The sequence below is a fragment of the Melitaea cinxia genome, chromosome 4, assembly GCF_905220565.1.
Source record: "Melitaea cinxia chromosome 4, ilMelCinx1.1, whole genome shotgun sequence".
In the NCBI taxonomy this organism is placed as follows: domain Eukaryota; kingdom Metazoa; phylum Arthropoda; class Insecta; order Lepidoptera; family Nymphalidae; genus Melitaea; species Melitaea cinxia.
The window spans coordinates 13,902,708-13,921,317 of record NC_059397.1 but is presented as its reverse complement, the minus strand read 5'-3'; the positions used below and the strand labels follow the sequence as shown (position 1 = coordinate 13,921,317).

At 36.8% G+C, this 18,610-nt stretch overlaps 2 protein-coding genes across 2 annotated transcripts; one reads left to right on the top strand and one right to left on the bottom strand.

The window, feature by feature from the left end:
• Positions 1–409: 409 nt before the first annotated feature.
• LOC123669923 lies at positions 410–1,827 on the top strand. Its single transcript, XM_045603440.1, has 2 exons — positions 410–577; positions 1,271–1,827. Exons 1-2 carry the CDS (start codon positions 458–460, stop codon positions 1,652–1,654), a joined length of 504 nt encoding a protein of 167 aa, XP_045459396.1. The 5' UTR covers positions 410–457; the 3' UTR covers positions 1,655–1,827.
• A 3,307-nt stretch (positions 1,828–5,134) lies between these two features.
• Positions 5,135–17,167, bottom strand: LOC123670260 (ubiquitin-protein ligase E3A). The gene is made up of 16 exons (XM_045603770.1): positions 17,000–17,167; positions 16,567–16,780; positions 16,185–16,315; positions 15,598–15,749; positions 13,647–13,829; positions 13,167–13,279; positions 12,787–13,003; positions 12,497–12,666; positions 11,767–11,932; positions 11,404–11,538; positions 10,800–11,005; positions 8,002–8,183; positions 7,264–7,432; positions 6,905–7,072; positions 6,166–6,321; positions 5,135–5,577 (listed from the first exon to the last, which is right to left on the bottom strand). The coding sequence occupies exons 1-16, from the start codon at positions 17,032–17,034 to the stop codon at positions 5,239–5,241; spliced, it is 2,736 nt and encodes a 911-aa protein (XP_045459726.1). The 5' UTR covers positions 17,035–17,167; the 3' UTR covers positions 5,135–5,238.
• Between the last annotated feature and the right edge of the window lie 1,443 nt (positions 17,168–18,610).

Genomic DNA, 18,610 nt, shown 5'->3' with positions numbered 1-18,610 from the left:
AAATATATAAATGTCAAAATATGGAAATAAAATAATTAGTGCTTCAAATGAAATCCAATAATTATAAAATTAAAAATGTAACAAAAAACTAGACAAAATGTCCTATAATAATTTAATACATTTACAATAGAACATTTAACAATAGAAGATTTTAAATAATTTTAACAAAATGGACCAGCCATTGACGCAGGAAGAAAGCTATGCTGAACGCAGAAAACTTTTCAAAAATATTTGGGAAACGTCTATGCACGTTGACGAAAAGGATGATTTTATAAACAAACCTAAAATTATAAAGTATGTACTTATCTTGATAACTATAAACTCATTGGTCTAATTAATTTATTTGAGAGCAAAAATTAATTTAAATAGGTACCTACTAGTTATTTAGTTCAGAGAATATCTTAGTCTTGATATTTTATAATTGTGATATAATTTTAGAACACTGCGTTTAGATGAAATGGATCAAAGTACAGCAGGAAAAAAGAAAAGACAGCGAATCAAAAACCTTAGAGCCGTTTGCAATAAGTTGTTGGATTTTTGCGATCGTCAAGACGCAGACGATTTATTTTATGAACAGGTTACGAAATATTTATCTAATAAGGCAACAGTCGACCAAAACGATTCAATCCATTTACTTTATTTCTATGTGTAACTTGTGTAAGCCCGTATACAAACAAAGATGTACAGATTCATTCATTTAAAATGTAAAATTTTGATATTTAATCAATAATATCAGTCTTTCATATTCCTTTGCTAGAAGATGCAAGGATGTATCGTAGCTGACAATTGTTAGCTGTCTGTATACCACTTTTATATTTTGTACATTGTTATCAGTTATTACACATTCCTACAGCATGCAAATTTTAATTATAAGCTGAGACTGCGCGTTTAGCTAAATAGCTAACGAATCCATACAAAATTTTGATTTTTTGTATCACTTACTTTTTAACAGTCATAATATGTAGTTTCAAAATTAAGAAGAAAAAGACTTCCAGAAGTTTTAATTAGCCTGAAAGAATAATAAATATCAATCCATCCTCAAAAAAATTCGTATTTATTTTATGAGTAGGCGGTTTAGAATTTAGATCTATGATGTAAGCGAACCCAAGCATTTTTACCAATCATCATGATATTTTAGGCGATAAATACTCGACGAACTAACTGTTTGCTGTTAAAAGGAAAAAGTGTTAAATATATTATTTATTTTCTTTTTGTTACAAATAAACGTTGCGAATTTTTAGTTACAAAATGGTTTATCGTATTTTTTCAGATGGTAGCTCAAGAAAAAGAACCACCCACACATCTACTTCAACCAAAAGTTAAAAAGAAACAAATTAAAATTAAAAAGAATATTCAAAAAGCAAAAAGCATGCTGTCTTCAAATAATGTGACCACAACAGCTAGAGTGACTATATCTGAAATGCAAGACGATCCAAAAGAAAGTACCAAAACTAATAAGTATCCATCACCAAATAAAACTAAACGAACATCTACCAGTGTGTCTACAAAAAAATCTATGAAACCTAAACTAAGCAAAAAAATGTCGTCGAAAAACTCTGAGGTAGCGTCACAGAAAATAGGCAAAAAGAGAGATTATAAGAAAGGAGAATTCAAACCTATACAGCAAGGTACAAAAGATGATATCGTTTATTAATCAACAAACCTTATTTACTTGCTGTGGTTCTTAGAGACAATAATTTCAGGGACAAAAATTCGATTCAAACTCAATTATGCAATTTGTAAAGAGTCAGCTATACCAACTAAGAAAGTACTTCATATGAATAAAATTATAATCAAATGATATTTTAAATAAACCATTACTGCAAATTTCAAGTTGTTTTGTTTTACTTGTTTTAAGATTAGCTTAAAAATCTAATATATAAAATTCTCGTGTCGCGGTGTTTGTAGTTAAACTCCTCCGAAACGGCTTAACCGATTCTCATAAAATTTTGTGTGCATATTGAGTAGGTCTGAGAATCGAACAACATCTATTTTTCATCTCCCTAAATGTTAAGGGTAGTCCACCCCTAATTTTTTTTTTAATTTTTAGATAAATTATTTATTTTTTATTTTATTATGATTTGGCGTTGAAAAATACATACAACTCTAAATTTTTAACCTTCTACCACCAACCCCTATTTTTAGATAGCGTTTAGCGGCAAGACAGCGTTTGCCGAGTCAGCTAGTATAAATTATAAATAATAGTTAAAAATATAGATAAATCTCACGTAGGCCATCACAATTCACATTACATTTGATAACAATTGATAGTTTTGGCTGGGAAAATACCGTCAAACAAATTGAATAAATGTAGTGGATTAGGCTTCTGGTAGATTTAGGCCTTTGTTCAGCTGTGACATTGCGGACATTATGGACACAACTAAACGGTTGACACTGTTGCATACTAACGCGACCCCGTGACGTCCCACTACGACGATGAGGGCACCGCTGGTTTTTAGTGGGTAGTCTGGCGTGTTCTGTTCTGGCTGTGCTGGGAGCTCCACACTCCCGTTGCCTAAGGGCGGCTGGGCTAGTGCGTAAGGGCTTTTTCCAGTGTAAAAAAGATAACCATAATCCTACCAGCGCGCGGGCACCGGAGAGGGTACGTCAGACTCTTAGTGACTAAAAACCGCCCCATGTGATCAGACCTCCATCTGAGTGGGTCGAGATAGGATCGCGCTAGCACTGGCGAGTGGCGTTCTCCTATCCGCCACCTGGGGACGCGCCCATTAGGAAATACAGCAACTCCCTTAGTAGGTAAACATAATTCTAAACAACATCGTTCGTTTTTAACCGACTTCCAAAAAAGGAGGAAGTTCTCAATTCGACTGTATTTTCTTTTTTTTTATGTATGTTACATCAGAACTTTTGACCGTGTGGACCGATTTCGACAAAATTTTTTTTACCGAAACGTGGTGTGTGCTAATTGGTCCCATTTAAATTTATTTGAGATCTAACAACTACTTTTCGAGTTATATCTAATAATGCGTTTTTACTTGACGCTTTTTTCGTCGACCTACGTTGTATTATACCGCATAACTTTCTACTGGATGTACCGATTTTAATAATTCTTTTTTTGTTGGAAAGGAGATATCCCTAGTTTAGTACCATGATATGAGAAAACCAGGATCTGATGATGGGATCCTAGAGAAATCGAGGGAAACTCTCGAAAATCCGCAATAACTTTTTACTGAGTGTATCGATTTTGATAATTATTAATTTAATCGAAAGCTGATGTTTGTCATGTGGTCACATATAAATTTTATTGAGATCTGATAACTAATTTTTGAGTAATCTTTGATAACGCGTAGTTACTTGACTACTTTTTCGTCGATCCACGTTGTATTACTCGTCGATGTAATTGAAGTCGGTTTTTTTTTTCGTTTGCGAGCAAACACAATTATTTCCAAGTTCATAGCGAGACTGACTCGTAGGGAGGACTGAGTTAGGCCCCCAGCATTTAGCCTAGCTCATCCATTTTGCTCATCATTGACTGAGGTAGGGAACAGCAGGAAATTTCCTGCTCAAAAATTGGAGCAGCCCGACTGGGGTAGTACCTCGACCTTACAGAAGATCATAGCTAAATAATAATGCTTTCAAGCAGTGTTGTGTTCCTGTTGGTGAGTAAGGTATAAGGAGTATTTATACATCTATACATACAAATAAATATTTGCTGTGTGGCTACGACAATGAAGAATATAGCCACCCTCTCTTCCTATGGGTGTCGTAAGAGGCGACTAAGGGATAACACAGTTTCAAACCACCTTGGAACTTAAAAAGCCGATCGATGGCGGGATAACCATCAACCTGCTGGCTTTGAAATACACAGGCCGAAGACGGGCAGCAGCGTCTTCGGTGCGACAAAGCCAGCCCTGTGGTCACCAACCCGCCTGCCCAGGGTGGTGACTATGGGCAAACACATGAGTTCACGCCATCTTTGGCGCGAACTGTTGAGGCCTGTGTCCAGCAGTGGACTGCGATAGGCTGAAGTGATACAAAAAAAAAAATTGGAATGTCTGTTTATAATATAAAAAAAACCGCTTTTTACTAAATGCATATCAACGTATACACTGTACATATACCAAAAGAACCTTTTTTACAATTTTTGTCTGTCTATCTGTCTGTTTGTTCCGCCTAATCTCTGAAATGGCTGGACCGATTTTGACGGGACTTTCACTGGCAGATACCTTATCTAATAAAGAATAACTTAGGCTACTTTTACTCTAGCAATTTATTTATTTGTAACTCTGCGAACTGAACAATTTTTTTTTAATGCCACGCGGATTTTGAAATAAATATATTTTAGTTTTTTGCTTCGCATCATTGTCTATGCGCATGCGCAGCGCTCACCAGTCTTAAGATATAAACGTTAAATTTGTTCAACCTATATATATTTATTTAAAAATTAAGGAAAGTGGAGCTGTTCCAAACTGTATATGAGCAATTATAAATTCAACTTGAGCAGTTTGTTAACACTTTGAGCAATTTAAAATATTGTATACATCAAAAGATATAGGAGTTTAAAATTATTGATAATGAATATTTTTCAACGACTTTTTTGATTTTTAATTAAATAATTTAAGGTGAGCAATTTAAAAGGACAACGTAGTTGAATTGAACTATTGAAAATCTATCGATTAGTATTTTTTTTTACATATTATTTTGCGGCTAGGGGGGGTAGGTTTGTGGCAACGCATAGATAAAACCCGTAGTCGTCCATTTGTGACAGTGACGTCATGACGATAGAGAATAGTGTTGTGCTTTACTACGATTTTTTGTAATATTTGTTTTTTATTATGTTATTATAAGTATATATAACGAGTGCAAGATAACAAAAGAAAAATATTGAAAGAATAAACCTTTCTAGATTATATAAGTAGTCATTTACCGCATAAAAACCAACAAAAACAAGTCACTGTGTGGTACTCGATAACGACTCTTGGCAACACTATTTTCTTCGTAGTTATTTTTGTTTACTTTATGCCTTAGCGTACAGGGTACGGGAATGGGGTTGAGGCGTGGCGCTTAAAAGTTTTATTACCTGTTTATAATTATCCTAAGTCATGTTATTGTCTAATGTCTTAATGGTTATCTTAATTAAAGGACCGAAATAATATCGAATAAAACAAATATATCTGTATAAATAAAACAAACTTTATTCATTAATGATACATAGCCGCCAAAAAGTGGCTTTACAACAATAGGCATTTACTGTTTTGTTCAGGGCTTAAACGAAAGTTAAAGTAATCCGAAGCCTTTGGAGTAACTAATCGCTTTCATCAGTCTATCTTGTAGTTTCTCTTTGCTGTCGTATTCGGGAAGCAGCAAGACATTAAAGCAAGTGTGAGCAGCCGGTAACCGGTCGCAGTCCGGTCCATTTCTGGCTATAACTAGCTTTAAGTGGCTCAAGCCACCCACCGGCACTCTGTCAGAACCGGTCGTAAATTGTAGTAACTTTCGCTTATCCTCTAGTGATAAGCCGTGAACAATGCTCCAAAAGTCTTTTACAGTCTGTGATTCGGCGGTGAAGCCTCCGTCATATTCTGTAGATTTTTCTAGTTCGTTGAAATCGAAGTTCTGCAATGTAATTAAAATTTATTTTTGTTGAATTTTATCATTAAATAATAATACACCCCCTGCTATATTTTGATTCGTAGATCCCATATCAAAACTTTAATAATGTTCACATTAAACATGCTTAAATTATAGCCTATAATGCAATATGTATAACAAAAAACCTTAAAGCTATTTTTATTTAATCTGTCTGATATCCTATGTTACTTAATACTATAAATAGGAAAAACATCGCTTTCTAGCCAGAGGAATCCAAAATATGGAACCAAAAAAAAAAAAGGAATATGTCCACACGGTAACACATGGTATCTCATAGTATACTTATAGTTGGAAAAACGGAAGCCGGAAGGGCATTCCAAATTTTTGCGGTGCGTACTAAGATCAAGGTAAGGTCGGCAGCGGGCTTAAAATGGTTCTGGAGTTGCAAGAGTCTATAGGCTACGGTAACCACTTACCAGTTAACAACGGTAATCACATACCAGTGGGGTTGGGCCATACGCTTGTTTGTAGACCTAGTTGTGTAAAAAAAAACACATGGTAACCGCTACTGGAACAAACATAGAACGTCTCATATAGGGGAATTAGGCTAACCTTGCTTCCGCAAACAAGCATCTCGACCTCCTCGGGGCGGAATAGTGCACCGAGCTGACTCTCATCTGTAACCATCGCGAAACCACGCCGGAAAGCCTTGAACTGAGTCTCTACCGACGAGTTTAGTAGGAAATCTGCGTACAGGTCCACGAATTCCTAGAAAAGATTAAGATTACGATAACAATAACTATAAAATTAAAAAATTATAAAACCCTTTACAGAATAATATTATACTTTATGCTGACTATGCTCTACTTCATTTTGGAAAAAGAGTTGATACTCTAAAAAAATGCTAAGAACCACCGTAAGGAAACTTTAAAGAGCTACGATGCCACAGACAGACATTGGTCACACACATATAACACCTCATTTTGAGTGGGGTAAAAAGTAGAAACCCCTTGCTCTTTTACAGGGAATTCAAATGCATCAGATCTATTTCTGTAATTTTTTTGATGCCAATAAAGGATTTTTTTAAAAGACGATTGGCAAGTTCAAAACACAAATTCTTGAAAAATGATATTGATGTTGTTATACAATACTAATTTTCAAGTGCAAAACAAACTTTATCAAACTGATTAGTTATTATTATAAAGATAAAAAACGAATATGCAACAGAATTAATTACATATTTTAAAAATTGAAAATGAAACAAAACTTTAGTATATTTTGGAATAGCTAGATAACATTACATCATTGAAAACTCATAACGTATTAAATTTACTTATTGTTTCAAGCTCACCTGTTTATTTTCTTGAGTTACAAATATATCATCGCCATTCTCTTTCAGATCGTGAAATATGTTGTTACCGAACACATCTGTGTAACATATCCTAAACGTTTGGTAGTATACCTCTTCTAAATCACTACCTGTATACTCTAATAGGTCCTTTAAACCATTATATAAAGTCTGGAAAAGACAGGTAAACAGTTAGTTATATTAAATTCAATAAATAATTTCGATAATCCTACTAATTATGTAAATTCTTAAAATATATTTACTACAAACAGTAATTGTATATTTTAGTTACTTATGTTTGATATCAAGGTCATTCAAAAAGACAAAATATTCTATTTTGAAATATATAAAAATTAATTTACCATATTCCAGTCTGACAAGTCTTCGAAAGATCCTTTTCTCCCCATTAACTTTCTATACACGACCATGGGGAAATTAACAGCTAATATAATATTGTTATATATAGCTAGTCCTAAAACTATACCGATGAGTGTGAACTGAGCCTCCGTTTCAAACGATGTGGGGTTAAACCTAGAATTAAAAAAAGTCCAAAGTTGTATAAAAATAGAGGAAATAATACACTTTCAGACTGTCACCATTTTGTCCAATGTTGGTAGACTTAAATAAAGGTATTACTTGTACCATCACCATACCGTACAATTGTCGGATACGAATGTTTGAACAGATTTTCACTTTTTTTTTACGTAACTAGGTCGGCAATCAAGCGTACGGTTCACCTGATGATAAGCGATTACCGCAGCTTATAAACGCCTTGCAACACCACAAGCATCGCAAACGCGTTGCCGACCCTACCTCAGTCGGGCTGCTCCATATTTTGAGCAGAACATTTCCTGCTGTGCCCTACCTTAGTTTTCCACTACCTCTACAAATATTTAAAAACCTACTGATCTGTGCCGTTAGATCCGCTCTAAACTCAGTAGTCGATTAGTCAAATCACGATGTAAGCTTTTGACAGTTTCTACATACTGAAACAGTTGAAAGCCAACTTTAAAAATTTACAATTGTGATGTAATGACAAACTATTAGTAGGGCTCTTTAATATTTATGCAACAAAATTGGAGCATTGTATGAATACTCACCAGACGGTCTGTGAGTCGGCTCTGTGCGTGAACATTCCGTAGTCCGCGTTAAAGATCTGCTCGACGACCAACTGGAAGAACTCTTTGCTTACGCCACCTTCATCCACTCCCTGCTCGCCTTCAAACTCCACCACTAGTTGCTTCTTGAGGTCCAGTGCACGCTCCATGGCTATCATCTCCAGCTAAAATAACATCGTCATATTTTACATTTTAGTGGTTTTGGAATAAGAAAGAACTATTTAATAAGGTCATATAATATAAAAGCTCGTATCTTTGGGAGAAATGGTGGTTTTAAGAGAAATAGTGGTTAGTACAAATGGATATAAGGGCCACACACTCATTTGGGCTACATTAGAAGGAACTGTCATCCATAGGAAGCGTTTTATTGTCGCACTTCACGTGCCGTTCCGAGTACATGCGGATGCGGTTCCTAGGTGCGGTAGTGCGGTAGTGCGGTAGTGCGGTGCGAACGTACCTCGACGAGAGCGTCGTCGATGATGTGCGAGCGGCGCACCTTGAGGCGCAGGAAGGGCATGGGCGGCGCGGCGCCCACTACGGCGTGCAACAACGACACGCGCCGCTCCGAGTACATGCGGATGCGGTTCCTAGGTGCGGTAGTGCGGTAGTGCGGTAGTGCGGTGCGAACGTACCTCGACGAGAGCGTCGTCGATGATGTGCGAGCGGCGCACCTTGAGGCGCAGGAAGGGCATGGGCGGCGCGGCGCCCACTACGGCGTGCAACAACGACACGCGCCGCTCCGAGTACATGCGGATGCGGTTCCTAGGTGCGGTAGTGCGGTAGTGCGGTAGCGCGGTGCGAACGTACCTCGACGAGAGCGTCGTCGATGATGTGCGAGCGGCGCACCTTGAGGCGCAGGAAGGGCATGGGCGGCGCGGCGCCCACTACGGCGTGCAACAACGACACGCGCCGCTCCGAGTACATGCGGATGCGGTTCCTAGGTGCGGTAGTGCGGTAGTGCGGTAGTGCGGTGCGAACGTACCTCGACGAGAGCGTCGTCGATGATGTGCGAGCGGCGCACCTTGAGGCGCAGGAAGGGCATGGGCGGCGCGGCGCCCACTACGGCGTGCAACAACGACACGCGCCGCTCCGAGTACATGCGGATGCGGTTCCTAGGTGCGGTAGTGCGGTAGTGCGGTAGTGCGGTAGTGCGGTGCGAACGTACCTCGACGAGAGCGTCGTCGATGATGTGCGAGCGGCGCACCTTGAGGCGCAGGAAGGGCATGGGCGGCGCGGCGCCCACTACGGCGTGCAACAACGACACGCGCCGCTCCGAGTACATGCGGATGCGGTTCCTAGGTGCGGTAGTGCGGTAGTGCGGTAGTGCGGTGCGAACGTACCTCGACGAGAGCGTCGTCGATGATGTGCGAGCGGCGCACCTTGAGGCGCAGGAAGGGCATGGGCGGCGCGGCGCCCACTACGGCGTGCAACAACGACACGCGCCGCTCCGAGTACATGCGGATGCGGTTCCTAGGTGCGGTAGTGCGGTAGTGCGGTAGTGCGGTAGTGCGGTGCGAACGTACCTCGACGAGAGCGTCGTCGATGATGTGCGAGCGGCGCACCTTGAGGCGCAGGAAGGGCATGGGCGGCGCGGCGCCCACTACGGCGTGCAACAACGACACGCGCCGCTCCGAGTACATGCGGATGCGGTTCCTAGGTGCGGTAGTGCGGTAGTGCGGTAGTGCGGTAGTGCGGTGCGAACGTACCTCGACGAGAGCGTCGTCGATGATGTGCGAGCGGCGCACCTTGAGGCGCAGGAAGGGCATGGGCGGCGCGGCGCCCACTACGGCGTGCAACAACGACACGCGCCGCTCCGAGTACATGCGGATGCGGTTCCTAGGTGCGGTAGTGCGGTAGTGCGGTAGTGCGGTGCGAACGTACCTCGACGAGAGCGTCGTCGATGATGTGCGAGCGGCGCACCTTGAGGCGCAGGAAGGGCATGGGCGGCGCGGCGCCCACTACGGCGTGCAACAACGACACGCGCCGCTCCGAGTACATGCGGATGCGGTTCCTAGGTGCGGTAGTGCGGTAGTGCGGTAGTGCGGTAGTGCGGTGCGAACGTACCTCGACGAGAGCGTCGTCGATGATGTGCGAGCGGCGCACCTTGAGGCGCAGGAAGGGCATGGGCGGCGCGGCGCCCACTACGGCGTGCAACAACGACACGCGCCGCTCCGAGTACATGCGGATGCGGTTCCTAGGTGCGGTAGTGCGGTAGTGCGGTAGTGCGGTAGTGCGGTGCGAACGTACCTCGACGAGAGCGTCGTCGATGATGTGCGAGCGGCGCACCTTGAGGCGCAGGAAGGGCATGGGCGGCGCGGCGCCCACTACGGCGTGCAACAACGACACGCGCCGCTCCGAGTACATGCGGATGCGGTTCCTAGGTGCGGTAGTGCGGTAGTGCGGTAGTGCGGTGCGAACGTACCTCGACGAGAGCGTCGTCGATGATGTGCGAGCGGCGCACCTTGAGGCGCAGGAAGGGCATGGGCGGCGCGGCGCCCACTACGGCGTGCAACAACGACACGCGCCGCTCCGAGTACATGCGGATGCGGTTCCTAGGTGCGGTAGTGCGGTAGTGCGGTAGTGCGGTGCGAACGTACCTCGACGAGAGCGTCGTCGATGATGTGCGAGCGGCGCACCTTGAGGCGCAGGAAGGGCATGGGCGGCGCGGCGCCCACTACGGCGTGCAACAACGACACGCGCCGCTCCGAGTACATGCGGATGCGGTTCCTAGGTGCGGTAGTGCGGTAGTGCGGTAGTGCGGTAGTGCGGTGCGAACGTACCTCGACGAGAGCGTCGTCGATGATGTGCGAGCGGCGCACCTTGAGGCGCAGGAAGGGCATGGGCGGCGCGGCGCCCACTACGGCGTGCAACAACGACACGCGCCGCTCCGAGTACATGCGGATGCGGTTCTCGTAGTACAGGCCGAGGGACTTTGTAGCGGGCGTCAGAACGAATGGATATTTCAGGAAAGAAAATTTTCTACCAGCTGAAAGTTAAAGAACTTAATAAGTTACTAAAGTCAATGATATTTAAAAAAAAAAAAAATGTTTTTAACGTCTGATTATAGTGAATAAATGTACAGCCCATCTAATGTGAAGCAACTACCATAGCCTGTAGACGCTTGCAACACCAGAGGCATCACAAGTGCGTTGCCAAATCCTACCCCTAACCCTATCCAAGAGCTTACCACTACAAAAACAAAAATACTTGAGAACAGTCATTTGGCTGCAGTCTTCTGTAAGACTTGCAAAATATGCATTTAGATGGCATTAAGTATCCTATTTAGATATGGAAGACTGACAAAAAAATTCAATACTATAAACAAAACTAATAGTCAATGGTACAATCAGATGTTAAGTAAAATATATCTAAAATAAAACTTACCATTAGCTAGTTCAGTTTTACAATTAGCTAAATCAATATCCATTTCTATAGTATCACTAAGAGGTTCATTGTAGAATTCCTCAAATGGCAAATAAGGTTTCCTAACGTCTAATACATTTATATCTAATTCCGTAGCTAAAATAAAAACACATTTCAATTAGTTATTGATCTGAATAAAAAGTAAATAAGAAAATATATAAAATATAAGCCGATTTCAAATTTGAAATATCATTAAAATCTTTTAAACATATGCAATAGTTGCTTTAAGATCCTTGGTTTTCAGAAAGTTATTAAAATTTGATGGTTGATGGCAATAATTTTTAAAATAATTAACTTAAACATAACAGTTATTAATGCCCTTACCCAAGGGATCATCTTGCTGTGTTCCTTTAAAATTTTTCATCGATGACAAGGGATACAAATGATCCAGAGCGTCACCCAAAGGATCTAACTGATTCGTTAACACTATTGGCTCTTCTCGTAAATTTGGTTCTATCACTCCAGCTAACATGTTTGCGTAATAAACTATCTGTAATAATTAAGAAAACATCTATTTATATACAATTTAAAACGTATAGAACATTTTGTAAATTGATGCAATCATTGGTTAAAACAAAAAACACTTCCAATATTATATTTAAGTATAGAAGTCAAAATTATTCTTTATTACTAATATCATAAATTTCTCTAAGCAAATGTAATTATTAATTGTATTTTATTTTTACCAGGTTCACAAATAGTATTAAGCAAAAAAGTTTGTAATCCCTTACAACAAAAGTAATCCCATGCATAAAACAATGTATTTTGCTGTATGCAGTGCGCAATGTATAGTGCTGCAGTATGTATTAGTTAATTGTGGAAACTTTATTGATTTCAGTTATTGTAATTAGTCATAATATAATAATGTAATATAAAATTGTATGTTTCCCAAATAAAACAAAATAAAATAAAATAAAATAACATCATAATTTATTTGAAAACCTATTGTTTGCTATTCAATTAGTTTAACAAGAAAGATACTATAATATTAATTATTGATTCTGATAATTGAGTTCAGAATTTGTAACATAATGAAAAATAAAAAAAAAATCACCTTCATTAGTTTCGTAGCCATAGTCACACTATCGTCATCTTGAACTTGGAAATTTCGAGAATAATTCGTTGATATAACTCTTAATGTGATTAACTGCTGAATGGTTTCCAAAATATGACGGAGGCTTTCTTTGCAGTGTTGTCCCCACAGACGTGCTAATTTAGCTTGAGCTAAAACATACAAAATAATATTGTAATGTATTTTACATATTAAAGACCAACTTATGTTGCCAGATCACAGATGTTGCTATAAATTAAGGGCTCTAAATCTTATACTTCAAGTTACATTACCTTTAATTGACAAATGTTGAGCGGCATGGCACAGAGCTGGCAATGCAATTTCCAAATAGTCATTGCAACCCAAATCGGGCACTTCAAATGCTATTACAAAGCAGTGAACTACATCTTCCATGCTCATTTTTTTTGCTATTCGGAGATCAATTTCTATGTTTTCTGCTAGCGTTGTTAGTGCTATCACAAACGCTGAGCTATAGTATTCTGATGGCACCTGTTTAATTAAGTACTGATAGTAAGTTATTTGTTTTTTTTTGTGTTAGTACTTTTAATTATTTTTATCTTTCATTTTAAAATAATAATTCTTCATTAATCGTCAGGGTCGAAGCTTTTGTGCTCATTAATGTTTAAAAAAATAATATATAAGATAAACATACTTTGGTAAGGTATTGCAATGCTCGTTGACATGATGCTACATCTAACCCAGGTCCCATTACACTGTCCACATCTTTATCTGGATCACTCGAACACATTGCTTTTGATTCTTTGCCTAAAATGTATTTTAAAATTCATTTTTAATAAAAGTCCAAGGCAATTGGTCAATAACACAGGTTAATTATAATTAAGTGTTGGTTTATTTTTCGTTTTTGAAAGTGATAAATAACAATAATTTTACTTCCACATATTTCCTACCATTTTTTATGAGATTTATAAGTAATCTTTCATTGGTTATATGAGAAATAGAAGAAATCATTGTACTAAAAAACTAAACTTCTTACTTTATGGGTAGAAGGCATTCATAAAATCAGAGTCAGAAGGCATTTTATACTATTACGTTGACTATAAAATAATAAGTCTTCATTCAATGCATGCCTGTATTTAATACAAATTAATTATAAAACCAAGTAGAAACTTACCTAATTTTTTTTTCTCAGCATTTCCAGTGTCACTTTGATTGACTTTCCTTTGAAAACATTTTGATAATATTGTGGGTTGTGTAAAAGCTTCACCTAACACTCTTATTAAAGGTTCAGGATTTTTCGTTTGAAGGCACTCGTCACATAATTCGTATATACGTTCTTCAGTTAACACAGAACCATCTGGAAGGTAGAATTTTATCACTGTTCTATTTCTACTAAAAACTAACAAGTTGTAAAATATAATGCTAGTTGAAACATTATTCACTTATGCTCATTAGAACAACTAAATATATGATTAACTTCTTGAAATTAAATACCATTTGTCCATTATTAAGTTGAATAATTTAGTTCTGTGTAAGATTTAATGGTAATAATTTATATATTTTTATTACTAGATAAAATTTACCAAGTGAAACGACGGTGAAATATGTTGGTACAGGGTATGTAAAGTTAAAACAACCAATTTGCAATCTTTATTGGGAGCAAAACAATAACAAAAACATTTACAAAAAAAAAAAAAAATATTTAAAAAAAATTTGTGATGAACTTTTTAATACTTTTGTAGCATAAAAATTAAATCAAAAATTAAAAAAAAAAAACCCGACAATAACCTGAGTTGCCTTTAAAAAGGAAAAAATAATTAAAGAAACTCAATCTTAAAGTACCAAGTATGTACGAGTATTAATAATTCTAAAAAAAATACATCGCGTTGGGGGACCGCTCCTATTAATTTATTACCTAATATTTATTTTTTCATTAGTATCACATAACCTAATCATATAACCTAACTTACCTAAGACTTTTACCCGAGCCTTATTATTTGGGCAGACGTCGTTGACGGTCGTATCCGAAACGCAACATTTTGAAGTAATTTTATATTTCTTAATTTTATTTTTAAATTCATCTATGTTACTTAGTAAAGTTAGGTTAGTTTTAACTATTTGTCATTGAATTGTTAGGTTTGGAGACTTTATTTCTTAAATTTTTAATTTAATTTTTACTCTCTACTTTTTATAGGTACACTTATTATAATGTAGATTTTGTTTCTCCCCACCACATATATCTGCAGATATTGGGTAATTTCCCCACTTTTACCCCCACAGTTTTTTCAGTGCTCAACCGATTTTCATTGAACACATTATTTTGTAATGTGCACGTGATGCGCTTTCATTCGAGACCCCATTAGATTATATTTGCAGGCATTCAATATAAATTAGATTTAAATAATTGTGTTTGCTCGCAAACGAAAAAAAAAAAACAACTTCAATTAGATCGACGAGTAATACAACATAGATCAATGAAAAAATAGTCAAGTTACTACGCGTTATCAAAGATTACTCAAAAAAGTAGTTATCAGATCTCGATACAATTTATATGTGACCACATGATAAACATCAGCTTTCGATTAAATTAAAAATTATTAAAATCGGTACACCCAGTAAAGTTATTGCGGATTTTCAAGAGTTTCCTTCGATTTCTTTGGGATCCCTTCATTAGATCCTGGTTTCCTTATCATGGTACCAAACTAGGGATATCTCCTTTTCAACAAAAAAAGAATTATCAAAATCGGTTCATCCAGTAGAAAGTTATGCGGTATAATACAACGTAGGTCAATGAAAAAAGTGTCAAGTAAAAATGCATTATTAGATATAACTCAAAAAGTAGTTGTTAGATCTCAAATAAATTTAAATGGGACCAATTGACACACACCACCTTTCGATTAAAAAAAGTTTGTTGAAATCGGTCTACCCGGTGAAGTTCTGATGTAACATACATAAAAAAAAAAATTACAGTCGAATTGAGAACCTCATCCTTTTTTGGAAGTCGGTTAATAAAAAATGCGTCATACTTTTCAACTTTAAAATTAGCATAAATTAATTAATTTTGTTTTTCTACCAGGAAAACATTACACGTTAAGTATGTGTGTATGTGTTAATAGAATACTTACTATCATAAATAACCTTTTCACTTTCCCCGTGCGATATATTATGACTAGTTTCAGGTTTATCTGCCTTGTTATATGCAGATACGCTACACGACGCCGAATCAGATTCCTTATTTTCTCCGCTAGATTTGTCTTTTACGTTAGAATTTTTTGTGCTGAAACAAAATTGTGTTCTTATAACTTTACTTGTAATAGTAAATTCTTGATATTGAATTTAAATAAACATATATTAAATAAATAAATAAATAAATATCTTATAGCATACATACAAACGTCTGCTCCCATGATAAGCAACTTAATGCTTCTGTATAGGTAACAACCGACTATTATAGCTAAATATACACAGAAATATTACATATGTAGATATATAAATACGAATATTACACCCAGACTCAGATACCCAGACCCAGATATAAATACAAACGTGTGCAATAAATCTGGTACTAAATTATGACATAAACAGACACTACAAATTTACATTTATACTAAATTTAAGATAATTATATTAAAGCCTTTTATTAGTATATTTAATTTAAAACACTATGTTTTACTGTCATCACACTGTTAAAATAAGGCAATGCTGAGCTTACCTAGCGCTGGAATCACATGTACTTGCTTCTGTCCTCGGAACTTTGTTAGGAAGAGTGTCACACAATTGAGCTTCTTTATAGAAAAGTTTGATTGCCTCCGCTGCTGCTTCATTTGGTGTTAAATTTCTTGCCTAAAATAATGCACATATATTCTTAACCTATATCCGATAAGTGTTTATAATATGTATTTTGACTAGTCTTAATTCATTATGATGTTATAGGTCTTTGGGTAAAATGATTTAAAGCCATTAAGTTTAACTAATAAATACTGTTTGCAATACAATCTTAAATGGTTTCTTAATTGTTTATTAAATTAACCCACTAATTAAGTTAACTCTACTTGTTAATAATAAAAAAAAATATTTTAAAAGACCAAGATGACCTCTCCGCTTGAAGCACAATATTTGTTGTCACAGTTAGGGTTGCCGCAACCATCTAGCAACTGGTAAAAATATCTCTCAATCAATTGTCTCGCAGCCGCACGTTTCATAATGTGAGGATTGCTCGAGCCTGAACCGGCGCATAAACCTACTGACGAATGATCCTTGGAATTATTTGGGGTCGCACTATTATTCGACGATGATGCTTCGCTCCCCCTGAAAAAGTAAAATTTAAGCCAAGGTCTCGTGTGATTTGCGATCGTTGTCAACAAAGATCAAAATTGGCAAGTAATGCATAACCTCGAATGATTTGTATCAGCTACGCATAAAATAAACAATGTTAATAGGCATACTTTGATTAAGTCACTACGATATGTATGAAACGTTTAAGATTTTGAATAAATAAAGAAAATAAAAAATGACAAATTTATTTACCTTGAAGCTTCGTCAGTTTCGCTTTTTGAGTTCATAGAAATAAATGATTATATGTTCTTAATAGCTTCTAATCGTCTAATATATATAACGTAATGACACTGGACCAAACATTCGTTATTTGCTCAAATTTTAAAACAATGTTTTTACAAAACAAATTAGGCAGGTACACAAAAAAATACCAATTGTTCTCAGTTGTTTTAAAGTTTATCCCCAATAGGGAAAGGCAAAGGACTATAATCCATACAGCCCCAATTGTTCTCATTTTACAATCTGTCAACCATTTTGTAACTGCGTGTAGTTTTACGCAATTCATATTTCGCAAAAATGATGAATATTTAATCTAAGACAATGACACATAATAAAAGTAAAGTAAAAAATAAACATAATTTAGTAAACAAAATAAAAAACTTCTCAAATTCTTTATAATAATTTAGAATTTTTTAATCTTGTTATAATAAAACTGCATCATAATAAAATTCATAAATTTCAAATTACCGTAAATGGAAGCATATATTTCATAACTGCGTTCTGTTTAACATTTTTTGTGTCATATTATTCATCAAAGTCAGTAAGGTGTACATAAGGGCCTGATTCAAGCTATTGGTAATTGGACGGATGACGGCATCTGACAGTAAAGTTTTTTATTCCTTATTCTTTTTTAATATCGAATTCTACTATATTTATGAGATATTTCTATTCGCAAATATTAATCACAAAATTTTATTTGTATCGTTATCCGTCAAATAGCTTTTTCCACTTCTGGTAAAACAGGCCCTAAGTGATATTGTTAGTGGCTCGTAAATTATTTATTTATTTTTTATGACGTAATATTTTTAATTAAAATATTAAAATTCACTGAAATGAAAATATCTTTCAAACTTTTCAAAGTACAGAATATTTATTTGTTTTTATCTGTTGCGAGAAATTAAAAGTGGGTTTCTAGCTTAGCAATTTTTTTCCAAATTTTGGGAGTAAGTAAGCGGTCATGTTATAATAATTTTTTTAAACAATTAAGTCGACAAACAAGTATATGGCCACCTAATAGTTAGGAATTACCGTAGGTTAATGACGCTTACAATACCAGAAGCTTTGCAAGCACGTTGGTGATCCTATCTCTGACCCTTACCCAAGAGCAATGGCTACCTTACTAACAACAAGAATATAACACTACTTGAAAGCAGCATTATTTTTCATTCACATTGCATTCAAATACTGCATTATTTAAAATGCGTAATCCATATCCTACAACGTTAATTTTTTTTTAGCTGTAAGTAAATAAAAAGCGGAATTGTATTTGATGTAATGAGTTATATATGAGTTAGGTTTAAAGAATTTTGTTTCCTCAAGAGCATATCAGTTCAATTTATGAGCATAGTATGGTACATAAAGATACTGTATTGAATAAGATACTCAATAACTCAAAAAAGAGCAGCACTAAACAGACAAGTTTGTTTATTTGCTTAATAGTTATTTCGAGTATTATCAATTTCAAGTAAGATGTGGTTTTTATTTTCGTTTCATTGTGTGTATTTTAATAAAATAATGAGCAAATTTATAAGTAGGTATTTGTTGTGATTGAATTTTTTTATTGGTTTATTTTTTATATTTGTC